At 43.2% G+C, this 27407-nt stretch overlaps 2 protein-coding genes across 3 annotated transcripts in view; one reads left to right on the forward strand and one right to left on the reverse strand.

Annotated features, from left to right (window-relative positions):
* Window positions 1–20247, forward strand: part of Vps54 (VPS54 subunit of GARP complex) — a 75524-nt gene extending 55277 nt beyond the window's left edge. Inside the window, exons 13-22 of the mRNA XM_032916499.1 lie at window positions 4951–5080; window positions 5711–5892; window positions 6345–6457; window positions 7914–7977; window positions 10024–10129; window positions 10932–11019; window positions 11510–11712; window positions 14545–14652; window positions 16416–16510; window positions 19463–20247. Coding sequence (XP_032772390.1) covers window positions 4951–5080; window positions 5711–5892; window positions 6345–6457; window positions 7914–7977; window positions 10024–10129; window positions 10932–11019; window positions 11510–11712; window positions 14545–14652; window positions 16416–16510; window positions 19463–19568 — 1195 coding nt within the window. The 3' untranslated portion in view covers window positions 19569–20247. The remainder of the gene's footprint in view (window positions 1–4950; window positions 5081–5710; window positions 5893–6344; window positions 6458–7913; window positions 7978–10023; window positions 10130–10931; window positions 11020–11509; window positions 11713–14544; window positions 14653–16415; window positions 16511–19462) is intronic.
* Window positions 20248–21294: 1047 nt separating this feature from the next.
* The window catches only part of Ugp2 (UDP-glucose pyrophosphorylase 2), a 43738-nt gene continuing 37625 nt past the window's right edge, over window positions 21295–27407 (reverse strand). For both annotated transcript variants that reach the window (XM_032916501.1, XM_032916500.1), the window contains exons 9-10: window positions 22915–23019; window positions 21295–21742 (exon numbers count right to left, since the gene is read on the reverse strand). In XM_032916501.1, the coding sequence (XP_032772392.1) occupies window positions 21635–21742; window positions 22915–23019 (213 nt within the window). In that variant the 3' untranslated portion in view covers window positions 21295–21634. The remainder of the gene's footprint in view (window positions 21743–22914; window positions 23020–27407) is intronic.

Below are 27407 nucleotides of genomic sequence, written 5' to 3' on the forward strand. Positions count from 1 at the left end.
GAGAGATGGCTCAGTGGTTAAGGGCACTGACTGCTCCTCCAGAGATCCTGAGTTCAAATCCCAGCAACCACATGGTGGCTCACAACCATCTGTAATGGGATCCAATGCCCTCTTCTGGTGTGTCTGAGGACAGCTACAGTGTATTATATATAAAAAAATAAACAAATCTTTTAAAAAATTATGTTTTAAATTATAACACATTTACAGAAAATTTGCAATAATAGTATGGACACTGTCAAGTATTCTTTATCCAAAGACCTCAGTTCTCAATAGTTTACCACATGACCCTGTCTCCCTCTCGTTCCTTCCTCCCTTTCCCCCTTTCTCTTTCTGTCTGCAATCGGACGTGATGCCCCTTTATCCCAGATACTAGAGTATGTGGTTGCTGACTCAAAACATTGTCTTATATAACCCAGTTACTGTAACAGTTAGGGCTAGGGTAGGTAGATAGATTATCATGTAACCTATAGACCACAGTCTTAAGTTCACTAGGTGTCCCTGAAATAACTGGTATAGAAAAAGACAGCAAAATCTGTAAATGCTTTCTGTCCCAAGAACCCAGTATGAACACTGTCAAGTATTCTTTATCCAAAGACCCCAGTTCTCAATAGTTTACCACATGACCCTGTCTCCCTCTCGTTCCTTCCTCCCTTTCCCTTTTTCGTTAAGACTAACGAGATTTAGATCTGTTGCTTCTACTGACATCAGCCTGAGGCAGAGCTCACAGGACTGACCTTTACTTGAGATCAGTTTATTACAGTTTTTCCTTCCTACTGAAATACCTGAGCTGCATTACTAAGTGTATGTATTTTGTCTATGTTTAGGCTAAAACTTTTATATTTACTAGTTATTATTGTACTATTAAATCTATATTAAAATTATGCATTTTGACTGGGCATGATTTTTCCTAGCATCTGGGAGGCAGCAGCAGAAGCAGGTGAATCTCTGTGAGTTCAAAGTCAGCCTGGTCTAAATAGCAAGTTCCAGGATAGCCAGAGATACAATGAGACCCTGTCTCAAAATAACAACAAATTCTGTATCTTAAAATAATTTTATTTATTTATTAAAACATTTCGGAGTTAGGAGATCTTCACTTGAAGGGATCGCTCTCCTACCACCACAGTGTGACTTTCGTTAGTGTTTGAGGTGCACTGTGCCCTAGTAGTGAGAAGGAGAGGGCAGAGGACTGGTACTCTCCTTGTTTTGTTTTGGTTCAAACTTTTTAATTTGGTATACAATACACACGTAGGACAAAAATTAAATTCTAAATGTTTAGCTCAAATAATTATTCCAAAATGAAAAACTTTGGTCAAGAAATATTGTCAAGAAATGGAGCGATATCAGCCTCTAGAAAACTTACCTCCACTGCCTGCCCTGCTCTAATCATTTCCGTGTGTGTGTGTGTGTGTGTGTGTGTGTGTGTGTGTGTGTGTGTGTGTGTGTGTGTGGTTGTTGCCAGTTGTATATAGTAGAAACACACATTTATGTTTGTCTGATTTCTTCAACAGTGTGTGTGTGATAGGTGTATGTAGTGGGACTTTATTTGTATAGAAAAGTAATATCTTATGACAACATCACAATGTAAAAATCATTCTGCTTTTGATAAGATTTGGGGCTACTCATATTTTTAGGGATTGTGACTACCCTTTGATGTTTTTTGTGCATGCTATACACAGATTTTTGCTACTGAGTTATATCCTTAGCTGTTAAACTTGTGTCGACATTTTGATGTTCATGCTACAAACAGATGTTGGAAAATAAATTTGTACATATAGACACTAGGAATGGGGATACAAACACACAGACACACACACTACACACAACATGCAACCACTGAATATAATGGGCTTACATTTTAGTGAGTACACAGCCAAAAAGCACAGCCAACACATGAGAGTGCAGGAGAATTTCTGTTGCCTATAGTCAAGAGATCAGTTTTACAACATGGCCATCTCCCAAAGGAAAAAAAGGGTGAGGATTTATTTAGAAAGCATATATATATATATATATATATATATATATATATATATATATATATATGTATATGTATATGTATATATGTATGTATATACATATATATACACATATATATGTAAATATGGGAAGATGCCTTGGGGGAGGCACATTCCTGAGCATATTTAGTTTAAAATCTACACTACTGGGCATTCTCAGTTAAGGTTATAGGTCAAGAGGAGAAGATGACAGAAGGGAAGGCCCCAGGCACACCCACTCATCCCTGTGAAAGCAGAAGGGGGAGGTTCTCTGGGTTTTTAGCCTGGTGCACAGCTGCTTACTTAGAGTCCTGTCAGGAAGAGCTCTGCCATCTCATCTTCACCCTCTCTCCTCCCTCTCACCGTTTGCTAGTCTTGTACACGTTGGCCGTTTCTGAGTGTAGGTCCTAGGTGTAGGAGTTTAGTTCTGTCCTGGAGATCAGGAGAGCCCCTTTTCATGTACTCGTTACCTCCTTTGTAGCTTCTCCTGGCAAGTGTGTGTTAGAGAGGGTCTTTGCCTAGTTCCTTCCTAGTTCCTTCCTTTCTTAATAATCCTTAAGAGTCGCTTACACATCTGCTCTCACCCACTGCAGAGTGAATTCCTACTTCTCTCTCTAGTTAAGGTCTTTCTGGTGAAGAAGGTTATTAATTTCAAATCTGTCCCTTTGACAATTAGATTGACAGTTTCTCTGTAATTTTTTTTTGTATTGTGCAAGGTTTTCTTCCTTTTTGTCGTGCTGTGTAGATAGGTAATCCTTTTCACTTAGCCCATTTAGCTAGGATGTCCTCGCCCCTACTGTTCTGTACGTGTACGGCTCTCGCCATAGACCAGGTGCTCAGGTGTGTGTGTCTGCATCTGTGGTAAGGCGCCGTGTCACTGCAGCTGGTGTGGCTCCACTCTGCAGCTTGTTCTTAGGAGCGTGGTCTAGAACTTGTACTGCATACCGTCACTTACACAGCAGAGGCAGGGTGTTCCGTAGGGTTCTGCAGCAGCTCCAGAATGAGTCTTCAGCTAGTCGGCTTCTGCCCAGCTAAAGCCATCATCACTTGGAACATTGAAGGCCGCCAGCAGCTTGCTGTGACATGTGACAGTCGTAAGCCAGCGTCACAGTTGTTGTGTTTGGTTTTGTCTTTCCTGTCCTCCCTCTACATCACTTGATATTTCGAGTCTTCTCTAGCGTCCCTTCAGTGCATGTTACCACAGGGCACTGCACATGGTCCGCCTCTGTTCAGCTTACATACAAATGCCTGAGGACTTGCAGCTCAAAGGGGAAGGGACAGGAAGTTAAAAGCTTTTAAACTCAAAGGTCTTTTCCAAAGAAAGGTTACAGCTAATTAAACAACATACTTTCAGTTAGGTCCCTGCGGTATTTGAACGCTTGTTTTTATTTACTATTTTCTGTTTATGTTTGTGAGTTAATAGCATATGGCTAAGGGTTCTAAGTCTCTCAGTGATTCCATTGTAGGCAAATGTGTCGTAAGCCCTTATTACGTAGGCCCATTTCCATGTAGATTTGAACTTCTGCGTGAGCATTTGTTGTTGGAGTTGGCATTAGTACCAGACTTACTTTATAGAAACAGTGTTTCGAGCATTGGAGAGAAACTCCGTCAGTAAAAAGGATCTTATGTTTCCCACCTGAGCACAGGTCAAGCTCTGACTGTGCTGGCCTGAAATACTGGCCGGGAGGCAGAGACGGTGGGAATTACTAGCTAGCTGTGAGGTCCTGGGTCATAAACACGGAAAATGGTCCCTGAGGAAGGAAGACAAAGGTTGCTCTCTGGCTCCATTCGTCCCTGTACATCTGTGCCCCTCCACCCCCACACAGAAATTACAGAACAGAAGAAGTTTAATGAATTCGAGACCAGTTCTAGATCTTAGTCTTTCTTAGTCTTGCAGCTGTGGGTAGATCATTTAAACTGCTGAGGGCCATAGTCCACCTGACTCAGTAGAAGTCTGTAAAGCTCTTTTGAGAATACCTTAAGACTATTAATCCTGCTGTTATATCACTAAATATGTTAGTGATATATTTTTGAAGGCTAATAAATGATAACTTTCTTCAATATTATAACCCTATAATGTAATGTAATGTAATGTAATATGCTAGCATTAGTCAGAGCCTGCTAGTAATAACTTTGAAAGTTGTCTTATTCTATTGAAAGGATTATAAATGACACAGGCACTTAACTTGGCTTATGATGATACGAAACTGAATTGTTAGCAAAGAATAAGTGGCCTGCCTTTCTTTCTTTCTCCTCCTTCCTTCCTTCCTTCCTTCCTTCCTTCCTTCCTTCCTTCCTTTGTTTATTGAGACAGGGTTTCTCTGAATAGCCCCGCCTGTCCTACTTTGTGTACTAGGCTGTCTTTGAACTCAGAGATCTGCTTCTTGAGTGCTGGGATTAAAGGCGTGTGCCACTACTGCCAGACTCAGTGGTCTTTATAATGTGCTTCTTGAATGGAAATGTTTAAAAATAGAAACATCTTCATTTCCCTTCAAAATGGAAACACAGTTATTTGCACAGCCCCTTTAAGGACTGTGCTCTCCTCTCCTTAGCTTTCCAGTGCTCAGCACTGAAGTTCAGGAAGAGCTCTGCCACTGATAAGTTATAACCACAGAAGGAAGGAAGAACCCGCTGGCTGAGAGTGCCCTCCTCTCTCACGGGTCCTCCACCACGGTCCTCTCAGTGCTTTGCACAGCTGCCTCCTGCGCCTGCGCCAGAACCACGCTCAGGTGTCTTCAGATTGCAGCCCGAGTGTGGGCTAAGTGTTAGGACTGGTACAGCCAACAAGTTATTCCGATGAAGTGTTACCTTGAGCACCATTAAAGCTTATTAAAAATGAACAGTAGCCCGGAATTTTTTCTACAAATGTGGATTCTATATCAACTTTGTCCTGTTCTTTGATATATCACATCTGGAGAACACTGTATTTCCTGATTTAATCTCATTTTATCATTTTCAGAGTCAGTGAAGACATGAGATTAACTGACTTGGAGCTTGGAAAATTAGCAAGTAACATCCAGGAATTATTGTGTAATGCTTCTGACGTATGCCACGATCGAGCTGTCAAATTTCTCATGTCAAGAGCAAAGGTATTTTATTCTCTTAAAGTCTTAAGAGATTTTTCTATTTATGCAACATGTTACTTTAGAGATCTAAGCTATCTGTAACTGTCCCTATGTTCTGTCTCAGTCTTACCACTTTAAAACTTGGAAAATAGATGGTATTACTGCTGTGGTCTTCTAAGGAGCTGCTGAGATGTCAAATAATTAGAAAATAGAAGTGGAAAATTATAAAACCATCCTTTTCAAATTATTTATTTAAAAGGCTTATTTAAAAACACCATAATAATTAATTTGAATCTGATATGCCGTTTTACATATACATACTTATACACATACAAATAAAAAGGTGTTAATAAAATTTAAGTGTAGTATTGTAAAAATGTATAGTATAACTTGAATATATTTGAATTACTGTGTTGTAAAGTGATAACCAACTTTAGAAATCTTCAGCTCTGTATGCTCCAAGTTTTGGATTCTAAAGTATTGGGAAATTTCAGCTAAAGTATAAATGTTTTTGATCATAGACATAAGTAAAAAGATAGCTAACATACGGGGATAAAGTAACACCAGCAGTCACTAAGCTGTGTCAGTGTTACAGCTCACGCGTCCTCAGTGTCCTACTAACTTTTGTCATGATGTGATATTTTTAAAACTTAGGATGGTTTTCTTGAAAAGCTGAACTCCACGGAGTTCATAGCACTGTCGAGATTAATGGAGACGTTCATCGTGGACACTGAGCAGATCTGTGGGAGAAAGAGCACCTCACTGCTTGGCGCCCTTCAGAGCCAAGCAAACAAGTTCGTGAACAGGTTTCACGAGGAGAGGCGGACCAAGCTCAGGTAGCACCGGGGCCCTTCTGTGCTCTCCCTTTCTTACACAGCGGTTGTGATGTAAGACCACAGGCACAGTTCCTCCACGTGGGGGAAGTAAGAGCACAGTCCCTGGCTTTTCAGATGGAATGAGATGTTTAACTCTGTTAAAGTCTTTATCTGTTGATCCTTTATCAGTGAGTCTCAGTCTCTCTCTCTCTCTCTCTCTCTCTCTCTCTCTCTCTCTCTCTCTCTCTCTCTCTCTCTCTCTGGATTAAATTGTTTTCTCTGCTGATTTTGGCTAGGCTAAGAGACAAAATAACCCCCTGTAAAGGCATTAGTTCTGTTTGTGGGTGGGTCCAGCTTATCGTTACATCCAGCTCTTAAGTGCTGTCACCTTGCAGGGCCTCTTCTGTTCCTTTTAAATAAGGACTGTTCTAAGATGTGTGTGTTGAAGTTCACCATTCTCTCCTTTTGAACAGCCTCCTTTTAGACAATGAGCGTTGGAAGCAGGCTGATGTTCCCGCAGAATTTCAGGATCTAGTTGATTCCATAGCAGATGGAAAGATCGCTTTACCTGATAAAAAGCCAGCAGGTATGTATGGTTCCCCCCCCCTCTCACACACATTCACACTCACACACACCCACACACTCACACACACGCACTCACACACACACGCACACCCGCCCACACGCACGCAGTCCCTCCAACTATATTGATGATGTGATGAGTCCCTGCACAGCTTATCGTCTTTCATTCTACTTCAAGCAAACAAAATAGTTTTTTGACTAAAGTTATAAATTACAAATTAACCTTGTATTTCCCCCTGGAGAGTGAGCAGTTTTGACCTCTTACGTTAGGAGTTTTCTGGACACTGCTCTGTCCCTCCGCGCCGGCCGGCCTTGCTGAAGCGCGTGAGTGTGTGCTGTCAGAGCGCGTTAGGGTTTGCCTTGCTCCCATCCACTGACTCACAGAGGCTGTCGGCACGGGGGAGCGAAGACTGGATGACATTGAGCAGTGAGCGGTTGCTTGGTGCTAGTCATTGATGTTTTAACTGGTGACAGGTGTTATGTCATGATGGTCCTCACACTAGGCTTTTAACAAATACAGACGCTAGGGCACGCACGGCACGGTGATGTCAGTAGTTGAGTTGCAGAGCAGGGATTCAGGTTCCGGCAAACTGACAGCAGGATCGTTTTCTTACCTGCTCTGCCCCGCCCCTTCTGTGCAGAATACAAAGTTAATTAAGAAAGTGCTTCCCTCCTGGCTCAAAACAAAGAGGCCTGTTTCCAAGTTGAATTGTGATTAGAATGTAACTTTCTCTGCATGAAAGAAAAGAGGAAGTAAACTCAGTACTCAGAAACTGACCCTTAGGAAAACGCAGTGACGCGCTAATTAATTTGACTGACCCAGGACAGTGATCTAATTTATCTTTCTTTTTACCTCAGTATGCTGAATTTTATTTCATGGTGGTAAGAAATATCACGTACTGAAAATTGATTTCTGAACTGAAATCTTTAAGGCCTAATGTGAATAATGAAGAGTAGCCAGGCACAATGCTAGTTCTGCGGCTAAGCTAATTCTTTTTCTCTTCTTAATTGTTTTTAAAGTGTATTTTGTTTAGTTGTGTGAGTGCTCTGTCTGCATGTACACCTCTGCCAGAAGAGGGTGTCACGTCCCTTTACACATGGTTGTGAGCCGCCATGTGGTTACTGAAAATTGAACTCAGGACCTCTGGAGGAGTAAGCAGTGTTAACTGCTGAGCCATCTCTCCAGTCCAACTAAGTCAGTTCTAACTTAGAAAATTACACGCTCATCTTCTGTGTAGCAGGCCCGGGAGATCGGTGCTTCTCATCCCTGCAGTCAGCTGCCGAGAGGCAGTAAATCTGACCGGAGCCACTGTGCTCCTTCACAGTGCCGTCTGACTCTCAAGATACAGTAGGTGGCTGTTTCACACATGCGCTAGTTCTGGGTTCTAAACAGGAACTGCCCTTTTGACTTTTTCTCTAGCGGTTTGTTTTATCTGTTCTCCGTCTTTCTCGTTTGCTAGCTGCAGAAGACAGGAAGCCGGCCGATGTTCTTGTCGTCGAGGGGCACCAGTACGCTGTCGTCGGGTGAGTAGCATGTTCTCTGTGAAGCCTATCTTCTAGCTCTCCCTTGCAGTGAGTTGCAAATTTTGGAATAACAATGTTAAAAGCTGTAAAATATTTAGGGAAATGTTATGATTTTTCTTTTAGTTTGCATTATTTTTGTAGTATGGTTTATCCGTCAGACTCCACGGGCTTCACGGGAAGGACGGCCCTGTTTTCCCGTGTAGTGGGAATAAATGAAGCAGCCTGCGGCCCAGGTAGTAACTGGGCGGTGCTGTTATTGCCACCCCAGGCTCGTGCAACGTCACGTAGTGCGTAGGACAGCACAGTAGTCTTACTTATGGACATAGAACTCAAAATGTGGAAAACATTCATATTTATAAAATTATAAATGTAATGTATCACTTAGCGTAGCTCAGCATTACCATTGCAGCATGAGGCCCTTTTCTCTTGTGTGAGTAAATACATCTCTTACTCAAGCTACCTGGGAACACACCATCGTCTGTGCTGCATTCCGATTATGAAATTTTAAGTACATGCTGTCTTTAAAGCATTGAACGAGTTAAATATTGCTTCTGCTTCTTTTCGATGTTTTTGAAGTAGCACCCTGTCATGATGGTGTAGTCCTGGACAGTTGTCTCCTTCTGGTGTGCTGGTGTGTAGAAGCCTTGAGTTCTGCAGGGGTGAGGGGGTTACTGACTTCCTGTTTTCAGTTTTCAGAAGCTAGAAGCTTCTGCCTAGTCCCTTTCAAGTTGCTGGAGCATGCATAGTTAGCAATACTCCTTTTCATTCCTTGGAATCCTTGCTTCTCTCAAGAGGGCAAAGCTGTTGAACCCCCATGATCTCACTCCTCCAGCTGAAGTGTAACTTCTGTCCTTACTGATTAGTTATTCAGCTGCATTTCGTATGCTCGATAAAAATGGCCCCCTTGGCTAGTTTCCTGGTTCCTTAAGAAGAGTGACTGTGTTGCCAAAATAGACTAAACTTCCTGGCTAAAGGGGAGTTAGTGCTTCTGAGGGAAGATTTTAAAAGATATACGCAGTGGCATCATTCGAGGCTATGCCATTCAGAGTAGACTCTGAACTAGGTATGCAGCCTGTGTGAGCTCCAAGATGAGTTTAAAAGGCCCGATGCTCCTCTTGAGTTTTAGTTTTTAATATCCTGCTGATTTTTATAAAACAGTATTTAACATGGCTTTGTCATTTCTGAACAGCTGAGTGAATCTAGATATCTTACAGTAAGTCGCTTACAGTAAGTACAGTGCAGCTGTACTTAACCTGTAATGATGTGCCTTTCTACTGCGATAGGCCCTGCTGTTAAACTCATAAGCTACCATTTTTGGAGAGTCGTTTGTGACTGCTCAGTAAACTGCTGGATGCTATGCTCTCCTAAAGCACCACAGATTCTTTTCCATCTCAGTAAGAAGATCTAGGCTAAGCCTCCATTCATTCAAGATCCATAATTGTAGACCACAGTTGACCACAGTTGAGCAACCAGGCCACTGGCTAGTCTTTCTCTTCATGGTGCCCATTTGTCTCCAAATTGGAATACTTGCTGTCTGGTAGAGACAGCTTAAACTTGCCATTCAGAGGGGATGACAAGGTTTCTCAGCAGTTAAGAGCCCTTGTTCTCTTGCAGAGAACCCAAGTTTGGTTCCCAGCCACCCATGGTGACTGGCAACTATCTAACTCCAGTTAAACTCCAGGGGATCCAAAACTGTCTTCTGGCCTCATTGGGCACTGCACACGTATCATCTCACACATACACGCACACACACGCACACATGCACACACGCACACACAAGCACACACACACACACACACGCACACACACACGATACCTATACATGCGTAATAAATATGGTATCCTATATAATAAAAATAAATAAATCTTTAAAGAGCAACAAACATGCCGCACAGAGATTCTGTAGCACAGAGTCTGAGAATCCATCACTGCCAGTCTGCTTCTGCCGACTCTGAGGTTACTCCACTGCCGAGATTGCTCTGTCTGCATAGATGTTGGAACGGATATTTGACTGGTGAGTGCCTGAGGGTTATCCTTTTCTTCTAGAACTGTCTTGCTGCTAATAAGAATCATCCTTGAATATTGCCAGTGTGTGGATAACATCCCCTCTGTCACTACTGACATGCTCACTCGTCTGACGGACTTGCTGAAGGTGCGTACAGCTTTACCCACTGTCTGAACAGCGGAGGGAAGAGTTCATCAGTGGAGTCTGTAGGACTGGTCCTACACTTGGAGGGCACTTGCCAAGTTATTTTTAGGGCAGGACTTTGTGATATTGGTCACGCGTCTGTCTACTCCACATTGAATGTGTGTGTGGGTGTGAGGTGCACGCGTGCTCCACTGTGCACATTTGTGTGCTCACCCACACAGCGCAACCCCTTAGAGCTGTGAGCAGCACTGTCTCAGGTCAGAGACAGTTGCCTTCAGATGCACACTGAGCCTCGCCGAGGGTTTGTCTGCTAACGTCATTAAAGGTCCCTTCCATAACAGCAGAGTGTAACAAAATAGATGTAATGAGGTAAACAAAACCACCACATCCAGGTTGGACAAAGCAAACCAACCAGAGGGGAAGGAGCCCAAGAGGTTACAGAGTGAGAGCCACTCATTCAGGAAGCCCGTCTCGAGGTTGCTGTTCTGCCTCCCTTCAGTTAATTAATGCTTAAGTAGATCCAATTGATTTCTACCAGAAAATTCATGATTCCGCCATTGTAGGGAATCAGTCCTCTAACCTCAGCACTTGGGAGGCTGAGCAGGAGAGCTGTCAGCCTGCGTTCCACAGTGAGCTTAGGCCAGCATGCACCACGGAGTGATTCTGTGTCAAAGAAAACGCAACCCAACCAAACATTCATATTTTGTATGAGAGGGTGAGAAGGGGAGGGGTGTCTTCGTGACTGTGAACCGGTTAACACTAATGAGCTGCTCAAAAATGTTATTTCCCTTCTTTTTTTTGTTAGTACTTCAATTCAAGAAGTTGCCAGTTAGTTCTTGGAGCTGGTGCTTTGCAAGTTGTTGGACTAAAAACAATTACTACAAAAAACTTGGGTATGAATTTTCCCATTTGATCCCTGACTAAGGTGCTAGAATGATGTCACTCTGGTGTCATGTTCTTATGCCTGACATTTGTGGGCTCAGAGAAGAGCCTATAAAGTAGCCCTTGTTCGTGTGTGTGTGTGTGTGTGTGTGTGTGTTCGTTCGTTCTAGGAGTTAATCCCTGTTCCAGGTTGTATGGAGGATGTGTCACTTTCTAATGTAGTGTGTGAAGTATTTTGGGAAAATACACATTACTTTGGGGAGTGGTTTGGGGAGACAGTTAGCTGTGTCAGTGGCCTCTGGCTGCTAACAGGCCCAGTGAGAAAACAGTGTGCTCATTACCAAATTGTTTTCTTAGGCAGAATGAAATATATTTTCTGTCATGGTTCTTTTCATGTATGAAATAAACTGGTTCTGTATATAATTAGTGCAAATGTTCTTATTAATTTGATGACATCATTCAAGTCCACTAATATCTGTGTTTCTCCGTTCATGTCTGCAGCCCTCTCTTCACGGTGTTTGCAGCTGATTGTGCACTACATTCCTGTGATCCGGGCTCACTTTGAGGCCCGGCTGCCCCCCAAGCAGTGGAGCCTGCTCAGGCATTTCGATCACATCACCAAGGATTACCATGACCATATAGATGAGATATCATCTAAGCTTGTAGCCATAATGGATAGCCTATTTGATAAGCTGTTATCAAAGGTAACAATATTTTTAAATGATAAAGCTTTGCATAAGTTTAAAGCATTTGTGACTTTCCATTTTATAGAGAATTATAGACATATAGGATGTGATAAGAGAGTGTTTACCAGATATTTACCAAATGGTCAATTTTTAAATTTTTTCCCCAGGAAAATATGATTGATTGATTGATATGATCTTTTTGTAGTCTGGTTCACAGTTACACAGCAAAGTGTTTCCCTCAGTTTAGAGAGCAACACCATAAAATGTTCACATTTTGTGTGGTTGATAGTCATTTTCTAAATGACTGGGGGATAGTGAGATAAAGACAGCAATGACAGCAGCCCTACCCAGCCTGTTTTCTGTTGGTTGCACTAACCTTTCACCCATAATGAAGAAAGAAAATTAGCTGATAAGTTTTTTTATATACTCATATTCATCACCTATAGTTAACAGATTACAATAAATTTGAAGCGGGATGGTATTTCTTCTCCAAATGCTCAGGTGTGTGTGTGCTCGTGTATACATGCATGCCTGGGGTTTGCTGGCCAGCCAGCTTAGCCATCTTGGTGACTTCCAGGCTGGTGAGAAGTACTGACGTCACTCAGGCTGTTTCTACCTCCATTCGCAGTTTTTGTTTTTAGCTTTTCATTTTCTTGCTTGAAATTTTAATTTTGAGAGTGCAGCCACAGTAATGTAATCTTGGCTGTCTTAAAGTAGTAAGGGTGCTGTTTCCTTGTATTGAGTGAGGCTGTCTCTGATGATACTGACCGCTGGACTAGTAGAATACAAACCACTGGGTAGGTGTCAGGGCTACACAGAGTGGACTGGTCTTCCGTCAGGTCCTCAGGTCGCAGAGACGGAGTAGGGGACAGGTGTCTGAGCAGCGAGGCGTTTATATGCAGAGTTCTGAGTAGGGGCTGGCTCAGGCTTGGAGCTTTTACTGCTGTGGAAGACTTAGCTGCAGAGAGGAGCTGGGAGAGCATCCTAGTTGCTGACGCACAGAACGTTGGCTTCATAGGAGAGAATAAAGCCATAGCCTGACGTGAAGACTCTCTGAGACAACACAAGAAAGAAAACACATCAGAAATCAAAAAAACCAACTCTGCCTCAGTCTCAAGTTTGCTGTAGACGAGCAGTGTTCAGTTACCCTAGATGGAGTAAAAGAAATGATCTCAAAGGGTATAGAGAGGATGTGTGTGTGTGTGCGTGCGCGTGTGTACATGCGTGTGCGAGTGTGTGACGTGCTTGTGCATGTGCACGGTTGGTGTACCTTTGGGTTTGTCGCCATGTGTTTGACTGGATTAATAAGTCCGGCTGCCAATGTTCTGGTGGTGTTAACAGTAACAAAGGGGCAGCTGCAGTTTAATAATAGTGCATGGGCCACACACACAAGGACGGGTGACATACTGCAACATTGTCTATTGCTCGAAATCAGCTTAAATCAAGTTTGTTGAGACATACTTTATATTCAATAAAATTCACCCTTTTAAAATATATAATTTGGTGATTTTAAGCTTATAAGTAAACGAAATGTCTACACTTGAGATATTAAAAAAAAATGCTGATAACCCTTTCCTTTGGGAACTTTTAGTTTAGTTTTGCTCTTCCCAGAAGACGCTTCATATGGAGTCATTGTGCTTTTGGAGTAGATGGGTAAACCTGATTCTTAGTTTGCTAATAAAAATGAGTTTCAGAAAGGGGCAGTTGTGGGGTTTATGGCGAAGAAGCCTAGCTTGCTGACAGCTGGAGAAGATGGTCAGAGGGGAAAGCCTAGGCAGGCTCAGTACTGTAGGGGTCTGCAGTGACGTGAGAGGCCACCAAGGAGCCAGGAACGGTACTGTTTGCAAGGTGGTATGTTTTTAGTGGCTTTTTCCCCAAAGAGAAAGACTGTTAGAGGAAGAGAAGGTCTGAGGTGGTAGCGAACTCAAGGGTTGTGAGTTAACACTGTGTAAAGTTCAGCTGCCTGAAGGCTGTGGTAGAAAGGGTGGAGCGGAACAGAGTGTCCCACAGGCAGTGCCGAGGAAGAGCGATACGGGATGGGTTTCCCACGTTAGGGCTGCCAAGACAGATGACTAGAAATGTGCTGACGGACAGGAGTCATCCTCTGAGCAGACACCAGCGAGGCCAGGCTCTGTGAAGGCCCCTTTCCTAGTGAGGGACGCTGGCCGGGAGTCCATGGCATCCCTTGCCTTGTAATCAGCCACCCCATGTCTACACGGCTTCCTGTGCCTGGCTGCCCTCTGCCTCTGTGTGAGAACCTTTTCTCTAACTAGGACAGTTTGAAACATCAGAACTGCAGACAGTAATGATTTTCTGTGAGGAGGCGGGGAACGTAGTCATCATATCTTGTCAGGGTTATGAAGTGGTGCAGCCACTCCTGCTCAGAGAACATGGAGTTCACATGACCCGCTGACTTGCTGGACACATGCCCAAAAGAGCAAAAGTAATATCCACGCCAGAGCCTTTACCCAGATGCTCGCCGTGTCCCAGTGCCCAGCAGCACAGCTTCCCATCCGCTCACGGCAGTGAAGGAGATGAGCACAGTTGCATGTCAGAGCAAGAGTGAGTTGGGAAAGTGTCACATGAAGCCCGCCACAGCAAGGAGTTACGATGCTGTGTATGAAATAGATAGGGGTTAAAGGAGCTTCAGTTTAAACCCACGCAGTTTAAGGTTGGAGCGGCCTATGGTTTTAGCTACTGGGCTGTTTTACTTCTCAAGGTTTGTGCGGTTGTGCAAGCCTTTGTGAAGCCCTGCGCCCTATACCAGTTAGATGTGTGGAGGCCAGGATTCCAGCCCCGGGAGCGTCCCGAAGACTAAACACAGCTGTTCTCTTCTTATCCCCTTGCCAGTATGAGGTGAAAGCTCCTGTTCCTTCCCCATGTTTCAGGAATATTTGTAAGCAAATGACAAAAATGCATGAAGCTATATTTGATCTTCTTCCCGAAGAACAGACGCAGGTGAGTGGTAACCCCGAAAGCCCCTTTCTGATTTTAACAGTTTGTATCCAGTCCAGTGTGGGAGTCTGTGCGTCAGCAAGTTTAGCTCAGCTTCTAATATGATGGCTGTAATTTTTTAGGTTGTTAATTGAGGCATGGATAAAATGTTTTAATTTCAAAATATCTTTTGTTCTGTCGGGTGAGAACTTTGATAATAATAATGATAATAATATCATTCCAAAACATAGATCTGCTAGTTACCCATTGTTAGAGATACCTACTTCTATTCACATCACTTTCCCGTTGTTTATGTGGAAATCAGAATTGACATTTATCAGTGAACTGTATAAATGTTACAAACTGAGATTGTAGTTCAGATCAGATGAGGAAGGAATTAATGAGAGGGAATAATTAGCACCTACATAAGGCAATCACAACAGTAGTTGAGTCTGAAAATCTTAGAGTAAAAAGGCTAGGGGAGGGGACATCTCTCACCTCTGATAAGGGATATGGCAGGAATAAGGATATATACACCTTCCTTCTGGGACCTCCTGTGCCACTGTGCCCTTGTTTTCTCTGCTGCAAACCTCAAAAAAAAAAAAAAAATCCTTGAACTCGGTGCTCTGACTGAAGCCCAGCTGTAATGATGCAGTTAGGACGTGAACCTCCTGTACAACAGTGGGCTTGCCTTCCATGGGGATTTTTGCTATCCAGAACTTTGTTTGTGGTTTGTGTATACATGGATGTGATATTGGAGGGGGTGGTGTTCTTGGTGACCATGTTCCTTCGTCTCCTGTTGTGTACTTTGACTGTCCATTCTGTATTAGCTGTTCCCATTCTTCATGCATTTCTAGGTTTTCCATAATCAGAAACTTTATTATAAGCACCATCTAAATTCCCGTGGGAGCAGGCCAATGGACCAGTTCCATCCAGGTCTACCTGGTGGTCTGATGAGTTTATTAGGGTCACTTACAGGAGCATAGGTGACTCAAAAGCAGCTGCCTCACTAAAAGCCCATCTCATCATCTAAGCATGGTGACAGCTCACAGAAGTTGCATTCCTGGAGCTTCCTGGGTAACCTTTGAGGCCTGCAGACAGTTCCAGAACTCTGAGCAGTTGTTACTGCCTCGGTACCTGTAGAGGGGTCTTGTGAGACTTGTAACTCTGAGCCCCCTGAGCCTGGGAGCCGGGTGAGCCTCTCTCCTCCCTCTAGGAGGGTGTTTCAGTTCTCAGGAGACGGCTACCTGCCTTCTCACCAACAGTGAGATTCCGTCATGTCTGAGAGCCACGGCAGGGCTGCCATCTGCCGAGACTGGCCAGGCGTCACACACGGCTCATGTGCCTCTGTTGTCATGTGTCAGCAACTGCTTAGACTTCCCACGCACAGGGGCACACATGGTCCCTTGGAAAGTGGACTGTGTCCAGTCATTTCCCTAGTTTAGTCACAGAGTTCTCGGTTGTTATTCAAAGGGTAAAAGTAGCCTCACGTCTATGACACCTTGTTCCTACCCCTACTCTCCACTACCGTGTCTTACACATCCCTCAGGAATGCTCTAATATTAAAAGGGAATTTTTATTTATTTATTTATTTTTTGCTGGAAGATAGACTGCTGAGCAGGGAAACGAGCTTTTGTCCAACTGTGGAGAACCATAGAGTTATTACTAACAACAACTCAGTACTGGAAAGGAGCGTTGTAAAAGTAGAATGTTTCTCTGTGCATTGGTAACGGGTACTTACAGCTTCTATTTCAGGAAAACTTAAGTGACTTACTTTTCTTTTTCAGATGTTATTTTTAAGAATTAATGCAAGTTACAAATTCCACTTGAAAAAACAGTTATCACACTTAAATGTAATAAATGATGGAGGACCTCAAAATGGGTAAGAATATTCCTAATGCTCTCACCACACACTCTGGGACTCGTTGCTTGGTTTCTTGTTACTCTTCATGGTGTTCTCTTCTGCTGGCATCATAGTTACGAGAAGAAGACCATGGTTCCTTGTGGCCATGTCTCTGTGTTAACAAGGTTTGTCAGTGCTCAGCTCCTTGAGGTCGTGTGGGTTGGAGTTTGTGTCTAGACGCCCAGCAGTGCTGCTGTGTCATGACGGAGCTCGGAGCTCTACTCCAGGGTCCCTGGACCAGAGAAATGGCCTCCTTTATAACATTAAAGTAAAGTCTGCCTCATGTGCGGGGTTCTGAAACGGTCTATTGTTGAAATAGTGTTGTATTAGAACTGTCGGAATCCATTCCCAGAGTTTGGTTAGGTTCTAGCTCTGCCTCGATAGCTTTTCTAACTTAAACAGTCCCTTCAGTATCTGTTCCTGAACTTTCTTTTGTTTCTGGGGGGGGGGGGGGGTGGGAGTGGGGTGGGGGTGGGGGTGGGGGTGGGGTAGAGGCTGTTTGGGTTTCAGTCAGGGACTGGCTCTTTCAACATATTTACCAGATAGAGCAGGCTGGCTTTGAACCCTGACTCCAAGGGCTAGGACTAAAGGTGTGTGATAAAAGATGTTTCCAAAACAAAGCAAAAAAAAAAAAACCAAAAAACCAGTTTTCATGGGGAATTGAAGGCTTCAAAGCTGGGTGTTGCTGAGAGCACTTTCCTTGCGTTTGTGGGGCCCTGGCTTCAGTCTCTCTCTAATATCGTGAAAGTGTGTGTGCTTCACAAAAGGGTAAAAAGCATCAGTCACTTGCTAAACTTCAGTATCATTTTCTTGGTGTGCCATATACTCATCTTGTTTTAAAACACAAAACAAACAAACAGCGCATCTGGCTGTTTTGCTTGAATATCTGTTTATTCACCATGCACATGCCTTTGAAGTCAGAGAGGGGAGGGAGGGAGGGAGGATTGGAGTCCCTGGAACTGGAGGCCATAGTTGTGAGCCGCTGGGTGGGTGCTAGGAACTAACCCAGGTTCTCTGCAAGAAAGAGTGCTAAAAACTGCTGAGCCATCTCTCTAGTGCCTGAAAACCACCTATGAAACATAAAACATTGGTTATAGTCTATTGTTAAGGCTAAACTAAAAGCAAGAGAAATATATCATTTCTCCTTTAGAAACCAGAGGTGCCTCACGTCTTCTTGATTCAGAGCCAAGTTCAAAGCAGTAATGAAAGGCTCAGAATACGGTCTACTTTGGAGTTCTGTAGGGATGACAAAGTTTGGCTGGCTTCCCGCTGATCCTTGTAATTGAATGCATCCATCCTAGATAGAGCAGTTGAACGCTTAGTCACACTGGGTCCTGGTTTACCTTAAAGTTAATGTAGTACTTCCAGGAGTGACTAGAAAATTGGATATTCTAAATGAAATCATGTTGCTAGCTAAATATTGTTTATGATCCAGTCTCTTGCTCTGAAGCCAGTTGGCTAGTCAGGCATTATACAGATGAAGAAATTATGACCTTTAGGTCATTTATTTTTCTTTCAAGCTTGGATTGTGAGTAGTTTAGAGACATTGCTTACTTAGCAGTTCATTTAAATCACTGCTCAAAAGTAAAGGCTGGGGTAGAGAAGATTCTTAAACATTCCTGGCCTGGGTTGGTCTGTAAGGTGTTACTCTCCTTGTTAGCCCTTGGAGGACCAGCCCGAGGGAAGGAGCTGCTATTCTCAGATAGAGTAAGGAGCCTCCCATATTCTGCCAGCATCCATTGTGTCCCGGCAGAAGGTCACAGTGCTGTGAGCGGGCCTGTGGCTGTTAATGTGTCACTGGGCTGAAACATCCTGTTTACTCACAAGACTCCCATTTTATACTGGTAAGCTACTAAGACCTTGAAAACCAGGCATAATTACATTTTATTTGCCTGTTTATAAATTACAGGATTTTTTCCCAAATGAATTACATTATCCACATCACTTATACTATAAAAAATTTTGTATAGATGTTTTGGTGTTCTTCTGGTGGAGAAATCTGTACTCTGCTGACATTAATTTAAGATTAGTTTTTGTTTTTGTTTTTTTAACAATTTCCTGTCTTCCGTGTAGATTGAGGAAATAACTCAGTGACAGAGTAGATTGTTGTCTAGTATTTTAAAGCCAAGAGTTCGTTCCCTGTCACCCACCTCCCCCGGTATATTACAGACTTTTATCCTGTGTTTAATGTTCTAACAATTTATTTTCCAAACTTTCCTGAATACTAAAATATGAATGTGAATAAAGCAGTATCAGCAAATCAGCATTTAAAGCAGAGCAAACCCAGGTTACACTTCGATTCACAGGCAGGCATTCCTGCTTACTCAGTTCAGGGTCGAAAGGAAATGTTCTTCTAGATGTAGGTGTAACTGAGAAGCTGGTACACAAGTCTTTATTAGTTCCATCATTTTGTGTGTGTGTGTGTGTGTGTGTGTGTGTGTGTGTGTGTGTGTGTGTATGTGTGTGTGTGTGTGTGTGTTTCTGTAGAGGCCACAGCCTTATGCTAAGCAAGTTCTCTACCATTAAGCTATGCTCCCAACCTTAGAGTCAAGTTTGATGCTCAGTAGTGCTTTCCTAAAGCTCCCCCATTGCAGCCACACATACATATATTAGTGAGTGACAACCAATTAAAGTCCTTTCTGTTTAATTTGCTAATTTCAGTTCAAGCTTTTTAGAAATAAAATCTGATTTTATCAGACAGAATTTATCATGAAACAGATTAATAAAAGGCTTTGGTTCCTTTTTCAAACATTATGAAATCAGCATTAAGTGGGCCTTTGATAATGGAGATTTGCTAAGGCAAGTGTCAACATTTTCATCCCTAGCAATTCTGAAATATTCTAGCAGCTAGGCTAAACAGCCGAATGTTGTTCCTTTGGTATCAGGAGATAAAATGTTATATTTAAAGATACCTTTCTCCCTACTGTTTAGGTTGGTCACAGCAGACGTAGCTTTTTACACTGGAAATCTTCAAGCCTTAAAAGGCCTTAAAGATCTGGATCTAAATATGGCCGAGATCTGGGAACAGAAGAGGTGATGACAGACTGGAGACCTGGGTCGTTCATGTGACCATGGGATGTTTCTGAAGAAAATCTGGATACCTGGTGTGCTAGGAACTGAACCTAGGACCCAAAGTGAACTAAGGCGCGGGGAAGGGAAGAGAAGATCAGTGTTGGGAACTGGATTCAGTGGGATCTACAGAGAATGCCCTTCTGTGCATCCTTCAGGAAGGAGTAGCTGATCAGGTGTCTACCACATTTTTCATTCTCTCTGGAAACAGACTCAGGTTTCTTTGGACCAAATCCAAAAGAACACATAGCTGTAAGACAGCTGCAGTTGCCTAGAATGCTCCATAAACTTTATATAAAATGCTCTGCATTTCTCCCAGTGCAATGAAATTCATATGGTGTCCCACCTTATTTAATGATGGTACAATTGAACATATTAAATCTTAGTCAACCTCTGTAGGAAGTTTTCTCTATGAAAGTAAAGCTATTTGAAAAATTATTTTTTTACAGATCTTTATAAAAAATAAACATCTTTTGATTGCTTGGATTTAGAAATTCAGTTTTTGTTTTAGTGACCAATGTCAAGTTTCAGGTTTTGTGTGTTGCATATTTAACTTTTTCACTACCACTGTTATGTCACTGGGTAAAGCCTCAAACTGCTAAATACATGGAAGACTGACTATAAAGAATAAAGAATATTTGCATTTACTTATGCAACTACTAATTTAAATACTTTCCAGAAGTGGGATACACAAAGCTAGGTTTAACAGATCTATTTATTAAAATGCCTATGAAGGGTTTGGGGTAGCATTCTGTGTTTTCTTTGCTTTTTCATTTCTAACAGAGGCAAGGATACATAGTCATATGACATGCCTACTTATCAATTATCATTTAACACTTAAAGAACATGAAATGTGGCCCTCTTGGATTCTTGCTTTGAAGTTACTTTTGATATGTATATAAACAAAGACCAGGGATAAACAGAATATTTAAAATACAGGCTGCTGTGTTGGGGCCAGAAATACAAGGTCAGTGAATAAGCTATTTGAAGACTTTTATAATGTCTACTTTCAACACCAGAATCGGCAGCACTCTACAAATGAAAGTGCCTGTGTCTCACCAAGAATCCTGCCTACCTGTCGGAGTGCCTAATCTTGTGGTGATAATGTACAATGAAATAGTCTTGTGGGTTTTTTGTTTTCTCAAGAGGATTTTTTTTTTTTTATCATTATAGAGGTATGTCATTGGTTCTTAAACTGTCAAAAATAAAGATGTGAAAAATCACCAGACTTAAAAGGCAACTTTTTTCAATGGTGCAGAATACAGTATATACTTTAAACACAGCCTTTCCAAAACAAACAGGAAGAACAGGAAATAATACTTGACTAGAAAGGCATGCATCTGCCTATCAGCAGGCCTGATTCCAAAGGCTATGATATTTCTGAGTGTAACTAAGTGTTAAGAAGGAACTTCTAGGGCACTATTCTTCCCTCCTCACACTGTTTCAGGAAGCAGATGTAAAAGAAATGCTCTGCTCGCCCTCCCCTCCCCCGGGAGACGGTTCCATCAGTACATTCAAGTCTAGTTCCTGATGGACAGCATGTGTAATAGTCTTAGAAAGAAAGGAAAAGCAAACAAAAAACTGGACTGGCTAATAATGATTAAAAACTGCAAGAACAAAACTTGCCATTTACATTGGAGCTACGAGGACTCGGGTGTTTTCTGCATTTCAGAGTAAGCACCAGACCACACAAGTGAACACATGGATCTTTTTATTTTTGAAATCAAAGGCAATTCAAAGGGACAGTCACTGAAGCTTCTGTTGAAGATCTACAGAGCTGGCCCGATTCTGAGATTAAATAATATTGCACTTTAAGAGGACCTAATTTCTAGGCTTTTCATCCAAGAAGGAAAGTATTGCTTTGTTTATGCTTTCCTTAGACTAAAAGCTCATTGCAGAAAACTACTTTAAAAATCAATAGTGCAGAGTACAACATAGTAAATAAAGTACCTGCTTGCTTTATAATCTGAGGACATTTTATTGTAAAACTCTTTAGCCCATAATTAGTAGAAAGTGTAGCTGACAGTGCTCATTTCAGTGGTCCAGGATCCGAAGGTTCCCAGATACAATCTTGTTCTCTAACACTGCTCCTGGGGGGATGTCAATTCTGTCGCCATGATTTGCAATGATGATAACTGTTCCCTAAGTGGGGAAAAAAAAAAACCAAGACTGTACTTAAAATCAAAGCTGAAACATGCAACTAGTTACCTTGAAATCAAGCTCATGTTCAAGTCCTTTTACAATGTAGTTGCTGTAAATATAAGTAAATTAAACCTGAAAGGCCAATGACCTCAAGGAAAATGTGTCACAATCCTGGTGTTTCTAGACCTGTCTCCTAAGAGGTGGAGGTAGGAAGCAGACGCAGGCTACATCAAAAATGGCCAAGGCTGCCTGGCTCATTGTGTACAGGGCTGGTTTTGTTGTGTGTCAGTGTACCTGCACATGTGTGTAGAGGCCAGAGGACAACGTCGAGTGTTCCTCACATGCCATGCACGTGTTTTCTTGAGAGGGGATCTCTCTCCCACTTTGTCGGAGCTCACTAGGGAGTGAGCAGGACAGTAGCAGGTTGGTCTACTCGATCTGCAGTCTTCTCCAGTGCAGGTGTGACACTGTATACCGCAGTACCACCATGTTTTCTTATGTAGGCACTCTGCAGGTTTATATCTCCTTGACCCCCTGCCCCTTCCCTTTTTAAAGAATAGTCACTGGCAATAATTCTCACATCTTCGTGATCAAGCAGTACACCGTGTTCTATTCATATATAATCTTGCTTTAACATCTTCATTTAAGCAAATGGACTTAATGTAAAATAAGATTTGAAATATCAATATAGCGTTTTTATAAGATTGTGTAACTAGGAAAAGGCATCTGCCCTCCACGTTTCTCAACAGGAACAGACCATTCGGTGTAAGTGAACTTGTTTTTCTACCTTCCATCATCTTTAGTAAGCTATGATCACACTGCTAGTAGGGTTCTATTCTGAAAACGGTCCCATTGTATTACCCGGGTCTCCTTTCTCACTGGAGGTGTGATTTTACACTCACAAATCCCTGTGTTGGTCAGGGTTGTGTTTTACCCAGGTTATGTATCTGGGCACAGCGGCAGTAGGAACGCTGTACAGATGGCCTGACATCTGCTCCTCAGGGAAGGTAAATTTAGGACTAGAAAGTGAAGCTTTTTTTTTTTTCCGGAGCTGGGGACTGAACTCAGGGTCTTGCGCTTCCTAGGCAAGCGCTCTACTAAATCTACTGAGCTAAATCCCCAACCCCGAAGCTTATTTTTGAAAGCCACAATGCCCATGACTTTCATCATACCTTTAATGAAACATTTTTTCCAAATGTTACATCTCCTGAAACCGTGAGGTGGTCCAGTTCCAACATATCAGGTATACTTTCAAACCTTCTTAGGTAATCTTGAACCTTCAAGTAGAAGAACAAAAAGTATTTCAGAGGGTGGGGCACAAAACCACTGGAGCCAGAGGGACATCCGCTGTCTTCACCTTTCAGATACGGACAACCACACCACACCACACCACACCACACCACACCACACCACACCACACCACACCACACAGGACTCTCCCATGTCTCCAGTTTAGCTCTGCGCTTGCATACAGGCCTCATGGTCGCTCTGCTTCTGTTCACACATTACTCAAGGCAGTCTCTACTTGCCACACTCTTTAGCCACACCTTACACACGTCCCCTATCCTGTCCTCTTGTCTTTCTCCTCTCATCTTTGCTGACCACCTCTTACAATTCTAGCCTCCCATAGCTTTAAGAATTTCTGAAATCTGTGCACCTTAACAGTATAGCTCAACTTTGCTTCCTAGCTATTTTACCCTCCTAATTTTCTTTTTTCTTTCCCAAGTCAACCATATCGTGGTGGTTTTAGTAAGAAATGTCCCCTATATACTCCAGTATTCGAATACTTCCCTGGGCTGGTGTCACTGTTAGGGAGGGGAATAGTCTGGATGGAAGAAATAGGTCACGGGTAGATCTGGAGCCTAAAGCCTTCCCTACTTCCAGTTTGCACTCTGCTTGTGAAGTGAAGATGTGAGCTCTCGGCCTCCAGCTTCTGCTGCCATGCCTTCAAGTCATGATAGAGTAAACTCATTCTTCTGTAAATTCCTTTTTTCCTAATAACTGGCTAGTGTGATAACTGCACAGTGGGGCTAGCAAACAGCTGTGGCTCTCCCAGTCAGTACCCTACTTGGAGAATAATGTAGAGCTTGCAGCGGGCACTCCTAGACCAAAGAATTATTTTCTCAACTACACAACTGGCATTACCACAAACGAGTCCCACTTGGACACTGCAAGTACTTCAACTGAAAAAGTATAGCTGATTAAAAAAGGCAAAGACCACCAGATGTCCAAACCCCAAAAACCTAGACAATATAACTTCCAGATGAGTTAGATGTAATCCCAAACATGTAATTCAAAATAGTCTGTTCATTGACACAAACAGCTGACCAAAACACGGAAGGCGGTGGATGACGGGGAAAGAATTCCACAAAGAAACACTGAGGAAAAGCCCATCTTAAATGCTGGGTAGATGTATAAACCACAGGTAAGTTTGTCAAAAAGCTCTCTGGAACATCTCGATAGACTGGTCAAGGACAGGAAAGGGACTGGATAACCCAGCACAGAAGAGATGGTCAAGTGGGACTCTAAGAAACACGAAGCACTGAAGACCAAGCCTCGAGTTCTGACCACAGGAGAAGGTCATTCTAAAAGCACAGAAGACATCTTTGGGCACACCTTTAATCCCAGCACCTGACGGGGAGAGGCAGGAACTCGTCTACAGAGCTCCAGGACTGCAAGGGTTGCAGAGTGAGATCCTGTTACAAAAACATTCTCACAAGAATCCTAACAGAAGAATTAGGAAAGAGTGAATCCTGATGCGGGAGGCATTTGGGACTCCAACAGCCAATAAATAGAAAATAACCTCCCCTTGTCATAACTAAAGTATGTTGAAAGCAAGAAAGAAACACCAACTCACATAAAAAGTAGGCCTATCAGAAATAACAGCAGATTGTTAATGAGACTTTACCCACAATGGTTTGAAAAATGCTTTCCATTTCTGAAACACAGTGATTGCCAACAAAGATACTATGACAGTAAAATTATCTGTCATAACTCTTCAGTTATGAAGACAAAACCTCCCTTGATAAAAAAATACTGAAGAAATGAATGCATGGCTACTAAAGCCAGCTCCATTGGAGATACACGCATGAATTCACCCACGGGCAGTGCACAGGAATAAAATAAAGGGGAAAAACTATAAAGCCCCTTAACAAAAATGGCAAGAATCAATATATAATTTTCGATATTAATTAGGCTTTGCAATTTTTAATTTCATAGCAAATCAGAATCTGAATTAAACACAGGCTAACTGAGTGGAAAAAGTAGGAGCTATCTATTCACTACTCCTAGAAACACACATCCAAAGAGCAGACTACACTGTAAAAACACACACCACTGGGGCTGGGGATTTAGCTCAGTGGTAGAGCGCTTACCTAGGAAGCGCAAGGCCCTGTTCGGGTCCCCAGCTCCAAAAAAAAAAAAAAAAAAAACACACCACATCACCACAAAAGACAGGCACCACTTTACAGTCAAAGGACGGAGACAGCGTTTTAAGCATATGGACCTACAAAACAAGCAAGTGTCACTGTTTTAATAGCTGACAAGACAAACTTAAAAAGTGTAGGAAAACTGGATGGGTGGAGGACATGCGCTGTGGGAACCCAAGCTCAGACAGAAATGTGTTTCCTCACGCGCCCAGCCCTGAATCTTTAGGTTTACCTATTTAACCTGGAGGATCTATGGAGCCCATGAAACCAGAAGGGCCCCCGGAGGAGAGGGCAGAGAAAAGAGGCCTTAAGGAGCAAGGAAAAAATAGAACGCACTGATACGTAAGTCGGTGAGGAATACTGGAGGTTTTTAAGGTTTAAGCAGGAATTGGGAGCAGAAAAGGGTACAGGAGAGAGGAAGGGTAGGTGGTGGAGTGAATCAACAAAACTAAGGATAAATGAAAGCACTTTATGAAACCCGTTACTCTGACCGGTTCCCTCATGTATGGTCAATGTTTCCCAGTTAATAAAGGAAAATCTCTCAATGCTCAGAGTCACTTGGCAGGCAGGGCAGTCCCACAGCTCACCCAAAGGGCGAAGGCAGTTGCTATTGCTCCTGGTTGCCCACCAGAACTGAATGGTGCGACCCCACTGCGGAGGACAACGCACTGTGGTGGTAAAACGGACAGACAGGCGGGACTGACCTGCAGACTCCCTCTCTGCTGGCAGCTTTCACAGACAAAGCCACGAGCTGCTATGTAGACCACGGGGAGGAAAAGCTCCCAATGGTCTTGCCCAGTGCCACAGTCCGTGTGCCGCAGTGCAGGCCTAAAGGAGGTGCCCACTGGTACTTCAGTGGCACCGCAGCTCTGGAGGTAACAACTGTTTTCTGATGGGAAGTGAGGCCTGTTCCACGGAAAGGAGTTCATGCCGCACACCGTAAACCTGGTCAACAGCCCATGGCCTGGGAGGCCATAGGCCCTGGGAAGGAACCTACAGCTGCTGTACGGCTAGAAGAATGTCACCACTATGCCGTCCACTATCTATGCTTACACACAGACAGTGCTGCCTCACCTTCTCAGCGGTGAGCAGTTAGCGCGGAGACACCTAACTGGTCACGTGCTAAGAACAAGAGACTGTTCTTAGAACAACCACATCAGTCCCCAGTCTCCAGGCTCCAGGAGCATCACAGAAGAATGTGTGCGAAGACCACAAGAGCTGGAGGAAGGGTTCGGTGCTGAGATGCTGTCCTCCGGCAGGGCATGACCCCGGCATTCCTAAACTCACCACAGCCGGGCACAAGCCAACACTCAACAGGTAGAAAAAGAGTGTGACAGGAAAGGTTGCTGTGTGTGGGGCTCCAGGGGGAGTTGGAAAGTGGGATGGACACAATCAAGACACAATGCATATATAAAACTGTAAAGACATTCATAACGACATCTCTCGGGGATGGACTCCCCACAGCAGCTGGCCTACTGCAGAAGATCCGGCCAGTCCCAGTTTCAGCACGGACTAAGGGGCTCTGAGAGTCGTCCTGCCACTGAGGAGCTGCTGACCGCTCCCAGCCACTGAGGGCAGGCCACTTTTGGGTATGACCATGGCCCGTGGGTAACCCCATTCATACACGGTTAGCTTTAACTGGACTTGGAGCTACAGACTTTTTTGTTTTTAAAGACTGGAGAGATGGCTCAGCAGTTAAGAGAGCAGAGCTCTTGCAGAGTTCCTGCCTCACTGCCCAGAGTTTGTCAGGCAACTCTCCACCTTCCGCAACTCCATTTCCAGAGGACATGGTGCCCTCAAGAGGAGGCACCTGCACGCATGTGGTGCACATACATTCACACAAGTCACACACATGCACACCCATAAACAAACAAATCTTTACAAAAATAAGAGATGAGGTTGGGAGGGAGATGGCTGGTGGGTAAGACTATGCATGTACAAAAAAAAAAAAAAAAACGGTTTGTATTTAAAAGCTATCTTAACTATAAAACATAAAACACTTTCTGGCCAAGTCCTTCTGTTTATGTGCACTCACATTCAAACACCTGTGAAGGAGAGAATGGTAGATGTTCCTAAACAATACATCAGGCATCCTAGAGTGCAGGTGAACAGATGTTTGCTTTAGGATGAGAAAACGAAGGAGCAGCCCTCATTTGAAGCCGGATGAGTGGTTTACACAGCATTCAGAGAAAGAGAAGAGCCCATCAAGGCTGAGAATCTTAAACTGGAGCTGGCCT

The sequence above is a fragment of the Rattus rattus genome, chromosome 11 (assembly GCF_011064425.1).
Source record: "Rattus rattus isolate New Zealand chromosome 11, Rrattus_CSIRO_v1, whole genome shotgun sequence".
Classification (NCBI taxonomy): domain Eukaryota; kingdom Metazoa; phylum Chordata; class Mammalia; order Rodentia; family Muridae; genus Rattus; species Rattus rattus.